This window comes from Jatropha curcas, chromosome 3 (assembly GCF_041381405.1).
Source record: "Jatropha curcas cultivar XTBG-Jc1 chromosome 3, XTBG_Jcur_1.0, whole genome shotgun sequence".
Lineage (NCBI taxonomy): Eukaryota > Viridiplantae > Streptophyta > Magnoliopsida > Malpighiales > Euphorbiaceae > Jatropha > Jatropha curcas.
Genome location: NC_143153.1, coordinates 26197086 through 26207251, shown reverse-complemented (window position 1 = coordinate 26207251; position 10166 = coordinate 26197086). Strand labels below are relative to the sequence as shown.

The 10166-nt window shown below is 29.2% G+C and overlaps 1 protein-coding gene across 1 annotated transcript; it reads right to left on the bottom strand.

Annotated features, from left to right (window-relative positions):
* Nucleotides 1-463: 463 nt before the first annotated feature.
* On the bottom strand, nt 464-2007 carry LOC105636521 (E3 ubiquitin ligase PQT3-like). Its single transcript, XM_020680267.3, has one exon. The coding sequence runs from the start codon at nt 1963-1965 to the stop codon at nt 526-528; it is 1440 nt and encodes a 479-aa protein (XP_020535926.3). The 5' UTR covers nt 1966-2007; the 3' UTR covers nt 464-525.
* Between the last annotated feature and the right edge of the window lie 8159 nt (nt 2008-10166).

Here is a 10166-nt window from a genome sequence, read left to right as displayed (position 1 = left end):
ATTTCTCTGTGGATTAGTTTCCTTACTTCTGTACTTCCTAAGGAGAAGAAATTAGTTTTGGTTCCTATGGTTTGATTGGAAACTGTTTTTCTTTTCCTTTTTCCTCCTACAAAAACCGTATTATGAAAAATCAAGTTTGACTCAACAAAAAAACCGTATTATGAAAAATTATCTGTATTCATTGGGCTAATATGATAGGTCGAAAATTTGCTATTAGCAATAAAAACGCCAAACTGGCACTATACCTAATCACTAAGGTTTAACTGTTTGATCAATAATAAATCTGCAAGTTGTGAGCTAATTGATTGTGTGCCAAAAGAGATTAAATTAAATGTGGATCTGTAACTAATGTATTCTGCTTTAAAATGTTGTACCACAATCACATTTTGTTCCATAACTAGATATCTATTGTATGATTATTGATTTGTTACTCTTTTACAAAAAAAAAAAACAAGGCTAATGATTGCTGTTAAAAGAAGTCAGTGGGAGAACTTTGCACCCACAGCTTCATTTTATGCCATTCATTCACTGCATATAGAAAGAGTATTGATTCATACCGCTGAATGACATATAAAAAGGGTTAAACCCATAACCCATTCCCACCTGCATACCACCCCAATATGGGCTGTATGCATAAGAGCTAATGGGCATCATGTAGCTCTCAGCATCAACATCTTCAAAATTTCTCTTCCTCTTTGAAACCACCTTTTGCCGCATTTCTCCTTTGTTCCCTGGCTCTTCCTTTCTTATTGACCCAGTAGTCACTTCAGATACATCAGCTGCTCTTGCAGTCGTCGCTTTCTTGGCCAATGGGTGTGGAACATCAACAGCTTTTCCATTATTTGACTTGTCTTCGATCTTAGCAAGTGATGGTGATTGCTTCTGCTCTTTCTCAGATGATGAAGAGGTTTGAGACTCTGATTTTGTAACTTTAACAGAGTTGCTTTGAACATTTGTGCCGCTACTGCTACTGCCACTACCAGACTCCAAAATGCGATTAATTGTATCCCTTAATGTCATATTTGGAATAAGATGATCCGTAAGCACATCAGTTGCTCCACACACACACTTCAACTTGCAACCGATTAGATAATCCCTAATACACTTGTCACAAAAGCTACTAAAACAGCATTTACTAGTCATCACAGCATTTTTCATTCCTTGCTTACACAGAGGGCAGAGAAGTTCTGGTGGAAGATCACTTGCAAGCCATAATGATGACTTCTTTGCAGGGAAGCACCCAAAAATTTCCTTCTCAAAAGCAGCATCATTTGCCTTCAAAACAGTAGGAGGCCTCATTCTTTTGAAATCATAACCAGGATTGCCATTTGTTGGGCAATGTTGAATAAAATGCCCTGCCATGCTACATCTGTGACATACATAGCCTTCTGGTGGTGTTTTCTTCTCCAATCCGCCATATCCAACCCCAGAACCTCTGCCATTCACACGTCCACCCCCAACTTCTCCCCTAAAAGAACCTGGTCCGCTCCCAACAGAAGCAACACTAGATTTCACACTAACAGAACCGGTAGTAGCTCCATTATCAAAACCTTCGCCAACAGAATCAGTATTTGTGGATGCAGGTTTGCTACTAACAGAGGCACCAGTAGCGGAACTGGATGAACCAGTGCTACCAATAGTTTTAGACCTGCTCCGCGGAATTTGCCGTTCAGTAACAGCAATAGTTGCAGTATCAATAGGCTTTTTGCTACCACGCCCGGTTCCTGGAACACGGCGAATCAAGACACCAGTATTTTTAGGAATCAACATATCATCAAGATATTGTTCATTAGTCTGGGCATTAATGATGGCAAGATCAAAATCAGTACCCCTACACAAGCCATTTTTAGATTTATACTTGAATTCAAAAATTTTTCGTTTTAAAGCACTAACAGATATAGCAGGACTATCTACTGCAATTGCATCATAGTCTTTAGCGCTAATAAATTTGAAATAGATAGCCATAGAAGCAGCAACAGATGAAAGAAACTGAACCGCTATTAAACTGATAAAAAAATACCTTGAAGTTTGAAACCGCGTTACGAATTACAAATTCGCTGGACTCAAAATATGATTCGGTAGTATATGGAGTAATCGATCTTCAAGAGCATCAAAACCAAGGGTCGGTTTTTCAATTCCCGGCTACAGATTTTCCGATTTGCGGGAATCGGAAACGGCTGCTCTTTGAATTGGAATCTCGCCGCCAAGATTTTTACGACTTTCACAGAAACGAAGATCACAAATGCCGTCGGGCTCTGTTGCCGTCTCGCCGCCGACAATACAAGGAGAATAAAAATGTATAGATAATGATCGGAGAAGAAAGCCTAAAAACGAGGGCTAAAAATTTGATCGAAATGAGGAATTAGCAGCGACGAGTAGAGTGTGCACTGTAGCTATTCAATATTTATAAGGTTTTCAGGTCGGTTGGTTTGCGCGTAATATTTGAATTTGCTAACTAATTCAATCCGTTCGTTTTTTAGGAAGCCGAAGGCTTGGTTGCCACGTATTCATAGAAAATATTAATTTAAAAAAATTTTTTTAAAATTTTTGATTTGATTAGATTTTAGGGTCTGAAATATAAATAGAAGAATTATTTACAAATCAATCCTCAAATCTCATCGGATCGAATCTAATTGTGAAAAAATTTCAGTAACATTCTCTTTCAGTCAAGCATAAAAAAAAAAAAATCAAAATGTAAAACGCAGGAGTAAAATATATTTTTATATGAAATCAAAACGTAAGAGCGAGATGATATTTTCCTTAACCGTTGAATGTTAATGTTTTTTTTTTTTGGTCTGTTTTAGTGGTATAAGAATTTTCGTGAATATCCAACGTTAATCTAGCAAGCTTTTCTATTTGTCCAAATTTTTTCTTGAATTGGGAGTTTATAATTGAAAGCTTCCATAGATTTGAGGGGGCTTGATGTGCTTTTTTTTTTCTTTTTTTTTAAGTAACTCAAGCGATCTGTATTTTGTTTCATTAATACTGGATAAGCATGCTTAATAGTTTTTTTTTACCTTACTGATTATTGCATAGAATTTCATTTTTTCAGTCATTATAGAAGTAGTTCTTCCTCATAAGTCATTCCTCCTCCTTCCTCCATTGCCAAGTTGCTACTTTTATTCCTTCTTAAATTCTCCATTGCTAACAATTTTATGGTTCTTCATGGGCAAATTTGATTTAAATATAGCACAAGTTTTGTTCAAATTTCAAAGTCGGCAAATTTGATTTGATTCCTTTTTTTTTTTTTAGCATGAATTTGTTTACCTAATCCTGAGCAGGTAGAACAAACTTTTATGCCAATTTCATTTAATTAATTTTATAAAAAACATTGCAATTTCATCAAAATCAATCAAAATCTATAAATAATAAAATCTCCCAAATTATACTAAACTCTACATAGAATTCCAGTGGAATATGTTGAAATCTTAAAAAATCTTTTAATTCTATCAAACTCAATAATTTTTTTAATATCTAACATAATCTTTCTATAATTAACCCAACTCGCTAGTATAAAGCCAATTGAAACGGGAACGGAAAGCATAAGCTAATGGGCCATGGCCCAATAGGCTTGCTTCAACAAAGCATAATGGGCTCCCTTCGGCCCAAACAAAACCCATCAAGTCACACTCTCAATATGGTTTATTACTTTATAGGCCCAATTGTGCAAAACTATTTAGCCTATGGTTACACTTGTTTCTACAAATCTATCAGAAATTACTTTTTGGAAATTTAGACTATTGTTAAAATTATTTAATTATGATAAAAAGATATATAAGAATGATAAATTATGATTGTCATATAATTAGTGGTAGCTTTTTAATTGGATTTTCACTTTTAATTTGTCAAAATATAGAAAATGTCTTGTTGAAGGGAATTGTCATCTTCTTTTAGAATCACTTAATTTTCAATTAAATTAAATTAAATTTTTAAATAAATATCACAAGTGCAAGAAAATACATAAGATTTCTTCAAAAAATATATTTCTTGCCAAATTTGGTTGAGCTAGGCTAACTTCTTAATTTAAGATTGCAAGTAAGACTTAGGCCCAAAAACCAAAAAGATTATTTGACTTTAGCATTTTTGATTACGTGTTAAGCCAGATTAACTATGTTTCTTACCAAGTCCTCAATTTTCTCTTAAGAACTATCACTTTAAGTTCAATATAGGTTTAGTAAAGTCAATACCAATTCCTAATTGATAGAGTAAGGGAGGGGGAAAGCAATAGAATTACAGCGTGTTAGATCAAATAACGAAATGAAATACAAAGTTTAAAAATAAAAGCATCATACTAAGAAATTGAAAAAAAAAAATGTTATTGGAAGTGGGAGCTTTTATTATTATTATTATAATTATTATTATTATTTTAGTTCCTATCAAGAGTATCATCTCATTTCTATTTAACAGTTAGACGAGAGACTAATTCCTTTTAGTAAAAAAGCGATTATGTTAAAAGTTTTGACTTCACGACTTAATCCTGCAATTATCAAAATAGAATTTAGTATACTTTAACTATTACACCAAACTATTTTCAGCTGATACCAACTTTATGACAACTAACCATAAAAAATTGGTATAATTCATAAATTTGACCCTGAATTTTATCGATTTTTCTTGTGATCCTTTGCACTTTGTGGAAGTTCAATCATAACCAAACTTTCGCATTTTAATAATAATTATGCCCCTCAGCACAATAAAATAAGTTTGCGTGAGTTCAACTATGACCTTGCAATTTCACATTTTATATTGGTGAGATGTATAGTTATTACTGAAATTTGAATTTATAAGATTATGATGGATCCGGGAAAATTCAAGAGGTTACAAAAATAACCACTGAAAATATAAGATCAAATTTATGCATCGTGCCCAATGAATTACAAAGAAAAAGCATAAGGCTGAACTCATAAATTCATCCTTGTACTTTTCACAAAAAAAATTGTGGCACCCTCAACTTTTGTTTTGACTCATCAAACACTTCAATTTATAAAATTGTATCTATTAAATATTTTGTTTGACCCATTGAATGCTTCAACTTATAAAATTAGATCGGTTAAACACTTATTGAAAAAACTAAAAAATGTAAAATTATTGTTCCAAAAGTTGTATTAACAACATATCAAATCAATATTTTGCATATAAAAGCCAAAAAAGCCTTAAAATTTATTATTTTTAGTGTAAGGAGGTGTGAAACTATTATAGAAAATAAAATTCATGGTACCACAAGGTCGATTTTATAATTTAAGGTGCCACAAAATTTTTTTTTTTTTTTTCAAAGTTCAAGAGTTTGAATCATGTATTCGGTCAAGAGTATAGCAAAGTTGAAATTGAACCCAGTAATCATTCTTCTTCTTTCTCATTTCTTCTGTTCACAAGCAAAGCCTGACCATACTGTTTTAAAATCCAAATTCTAATTCTTCAACTTCATATCAAAGACTTCAACACAAAATTTAATATATGTACAGCAAATTTAAACTTCAACCTGCTAATGCTAATGATGTCGACAGTGACTGCCATTTTTGACATAGTAAGCTAAATTCTGTTTTGTGCTATTGCTTGACTAAAGTCTTCTTTGTGTTTGATATTTATTTCATTAATCAAAATGTTTTTTACTTATCCACATTCTAGAAACTCTAGTGAGAATTCAGTGATTCCAAGTGAGAAAATATTTGCTTTTTATTTTTTTCTATTTCTTATTGAAGTATTAAAAAACATTTAACACAAGTTGAAAGAGTTTACGTAATTCAATGAGGTTAGTTGGGTTGGTAAGAATTGAAAATTCCCAATTCTCATTAACTAGAATTCTATTGTATTAGAGAGCACTCAAAAAATATTGTAGAAATAAAATCAATCATCTATTGGGCTAATGTGAGAGATTAAAAATAAATAAATAAATAAATAAACCTTAAATTCTATTGGATAACAATGTTTTTTTTAGTACTCGGCGCGCGAGGGCCTTGATTATGAAATGTTACTCCTTTTAACATTTAATAAAACACTAGTAAAACAGTTGATAGCTGTTAAAATAGCTGATAACTGCTAAAATGATTAATTTTCTCGAACAGAAACTTAATCTCAATATCTCAATATATAGACGTAAAACTGATATGAGAATGTCAATGATTTTTAATATCACTCAGTAAAAAGATTTAATCTTGAACAGGTGAGTGAACTTTTATTAAATCAACTAAAATCAAATTAATGTTGTTCAATTTCAACAAATGAAGTTCATTCACAAAAAAAATTAAAATATTTTGAATTCAATTTGATTTGATTTTCATAAAAAGAAATAAGTTTAAAAAACTCTCAAACATAGCTTGAAGTAAAACCAAACCAATCGAACCTTTTTTTTTTTTTTTCCGAAATGGTTTGGTTGGATTTTTATACACTTTAAAATTCGGTTCAATTTCATTTCAAAAGATTTTGATTTATTTGCTTTAGTTCAGGTTGGTGAAATTCAAGTGATTGACTAAATTTATATTCCACAAATGTAATATTTTTTCCATAGCATTCAACTTAATCAAATAAGTTACACCTTTTTCCACTTATATGACTTTATTTCTAATATGTAATGACTATATAGACATAGAGAAACATATGATTAATTGATTAAAAATAATATTGGTATACTTTATATTTATAAAAAAATTATTAATAATTTTTAAATAATTAAATTGACTTATATTGCCAAAATTGACTCTAACCATTTTTGTAATACTACTGTATGTTGCTTTCTAATTAGTAAAAAAAAAAAGCACTTTTTAATAAATATTTTCTAAACTTTCCTATTTATTTTCATTGATTCCTTAATTAATATATATATTTTCAATATTTCATTCTTTTTATTCAATTTTATTAAATCCCTATAAATAGAATAGTGCATCTATTTTCAATATTATAATTACATAAAAAGCAAGTATGTTTGAAGAATATGTAGTTTTTTTCCTTTCCTTATTATTTTAATACATGTTCTTTTATTTTAAAACACTTAATTTTATTTTAAAAATTCTCCTAATATCCACAAATTTGATTTTCCAACCAAATATTGTGACGTGGATTTTACAATCTATGAAATTTAAATTTCATAAATTCTAAAAGATCCATAGATTTTATTTTAAATGTTTGATATGTATATCATTAATCTAATATTATATTTATATTATATATGTCACATTATATATTGGGGCAACATAGTTTCAAACTAATAATTATTTATTAATTTAAATGTGAATCCCATCAAAGTCTTAATATGAAATCAACAAAGGAAGTATCTTTTGAATAAAAAGTAGAATGAGCATTAGAAATTAATTAATATTCTAATTTCTCAATAGTCTTTGACGTTGTCTTCTTCGTCACTTATCGAAGCTCGTATAAATTATGAATTACTTTAATTTTTTATTGAAGATATTATTTATAATTTCTTCTGATAAATACAACTCAACTACAAATGGGCTATTAGGGCTGTGCATGGTTACGGGGATGTGAATCGAATTAAGGAACTGTACTGAATCGAATTGGAACTGAAAAAGAATTAAGATAGCAGGAACTGAACTGTACCGAACTGAATATAATTTATTATTTTGGTTTTGATTTCAGTTCCTATAAAGAAATATATGGGACCATACCGAAATCATACCAAAATCGAGCTGAACCAAACCAAATTGAAAAATCAATTTGTCCATTTTTTTTTTTAATGTTTCAGCGTATTATGTTATTTATAGGATACCTTAAATTTTATTATTTGAAAACAAAATCTTTATTAATTGATACTCTTTAATTAATAATACAAATGGAATATAAACAAAATTACTTCTTTATTTTTTAATGTATATACTACTACAGTATGATTCTCTCTTTTTTTAATTAGCATATATTGTATATTTTATTTTGATATTAAAATATTTTTATATAAAGGAATCTTGTAATGTATTTTAAAAATATAATAATTTTTAATAAAGGAACTGGAACTAGAACCGGAACAGAATAAAAAAACTGAAATCAAAAACTGAAAAACTGCATTAAAATTTTGGTTTTGTTTGGTTCCAGTGATTTAATCCTCGATTCTAATTCTAGTTCTTAAAAATGACAAACTATATTTTTATTTGATTCCAGTTCTTTTTAAGAACCGTACCAGAACCGGATTCACACAGCCCTTTGAGCTATATATATATATATATATATATAGAAGTTGATAAGGTTGATGACATCATTTCTTAATTGAATTTCTTTTTTTTTTTTTATGTTGAACTCCCATTGGAGCTAGGTGCGGTGGAAAGAGGAGAACATCGTAATTGGAGCTAGCTAGGTGACAAGAAGACTATGTTAGGACTTTATTATTTATTTGTTTAATGAAAATGGAGTTTTACGTACTGATATTACCAAACTTCAAAACATTACAGAGGAGTGAAAGGGGGTGAGAAACCCATTCATCCTCAGCAGACCAGAAAAAAAATTTTTTTGTTAAGACATGAATTAATCGGTTGTCTGATTTCTTAACAAAACAGTATTAAAACACTTATTTAGAAAAAAAAAAATGAATATATACATTAAAAACAGACACTTGTAGTCAAAATTTGAAATCTTTACCGCAAAAATAAAATGTATTAGAAAGAGTTAATGGAAGTGGAGGTTGGAAAAAGAGAATGGGAGAAAGAGAGGATGAGACATATTGGTTATTTTTTTTTTTTTTTTTTTTTTTAACGGACAGATGTTTTAATTCGTCAAAAATTAAATTCGGAACATCTTAATTGGTCGTTCAAAATAGACAATACCTCGTAGACTAAACATTACTCGCTTGTCCTAAAAAAATAATTCATATTTATTTTTAATTTGTTTTAAAATATAGTTCACTTTCCTTTCTAACATTATAATTAATTTTTAAATTGTCTATTATATGTTTATTAAATTTTATTTTATTTTCAATGACTTTCATTAATTCTTACTTATTATTTTAATATAATAATTGTTCATGTATTATTTAAGATGGGCATAATAAAAAAGTTATATAAATAAAATTGTTTTTTAACTATAATAATTACTATTTCTTAATATATGTGAAAATAAAAAGTGAATTATCGGTTCGGGACTGAGGGAGTGTTTACCCAATATATATTTTTGTTCAATAAATCTACTGAGTTAAGGAGGACAGTGGCCCTTCACTCATTAAAATGTAAAAAATTTACTTTCCTTAAATTGAAATAAATTGATCAAACAATACCAAGATTAAGATATGCACTAATATGAATACTATATTTGCTTAGGATGTCCACAGCAGAGCATCAATGTGCACTAAAATAACCAAATAAAAATTGGTCCTAAGCAAATAATTTCAGCAAGATCAAGAAAGACACTAGAATAAAGACAAGACGCATCTTTCTAGTCTTCCACTCACTTGTTTTATTCGAAAAAAACAAACTTAACTCAACTAATTTAAACAAAAATAAATAATATATATATATATATATATATATATAATGATAAATCCTTAAAAAAACTTGTTATAATTAAATTGCATTAAACTTAATTTTTTATTGCCTAAAATTTTTTCACATAATTTCATTGTGAATACGTGCAATTATGTCTCTTTCAACGTCACTTAGAGGTGCCAAAATTGCAAGTTAGGTGATTACTTGCAATTTAGGTAGTGGACCTTGACCAGTTACCTTATCAGGACAAGAGAAGTCTACTGGCTATTGCACACAAGTTTGCTTCATATGGCAAAATTATGATTTTTAATAATAATTAAATTGCTTTCAGGGTCATAATATAATTTCATTGCAAAATCTTATCCATATAAGTTTTAAAATTTAAAGACAAATCAGTAATTTTGCCTAATAATATGGATATAATGATAATTTTAACTATAACTCAGGGACTAAATAATTAATTACCCTTCATATGTTCTTTCTTATTTAGTATAGAGATTAAACCTATAAATTTGAATAATATTTTTGAAAATAAAAATAAATTTATTAAAATCTCATGAAGGATTTGACAAAATTGTTGTCATGTGGGTGAGAATAATGATAATTAAGGATTTGACGCGTTAAAAGCGCTCATCCTCTCTAATTTTTTCTCGATGCAAACGTGTGGGGATTCTATACGTTTGAATCTATTTTTTTCTTTGAGCAACGAAAAAAAGTGTTTGTTGTTTTTTTATTCTTTTTCAA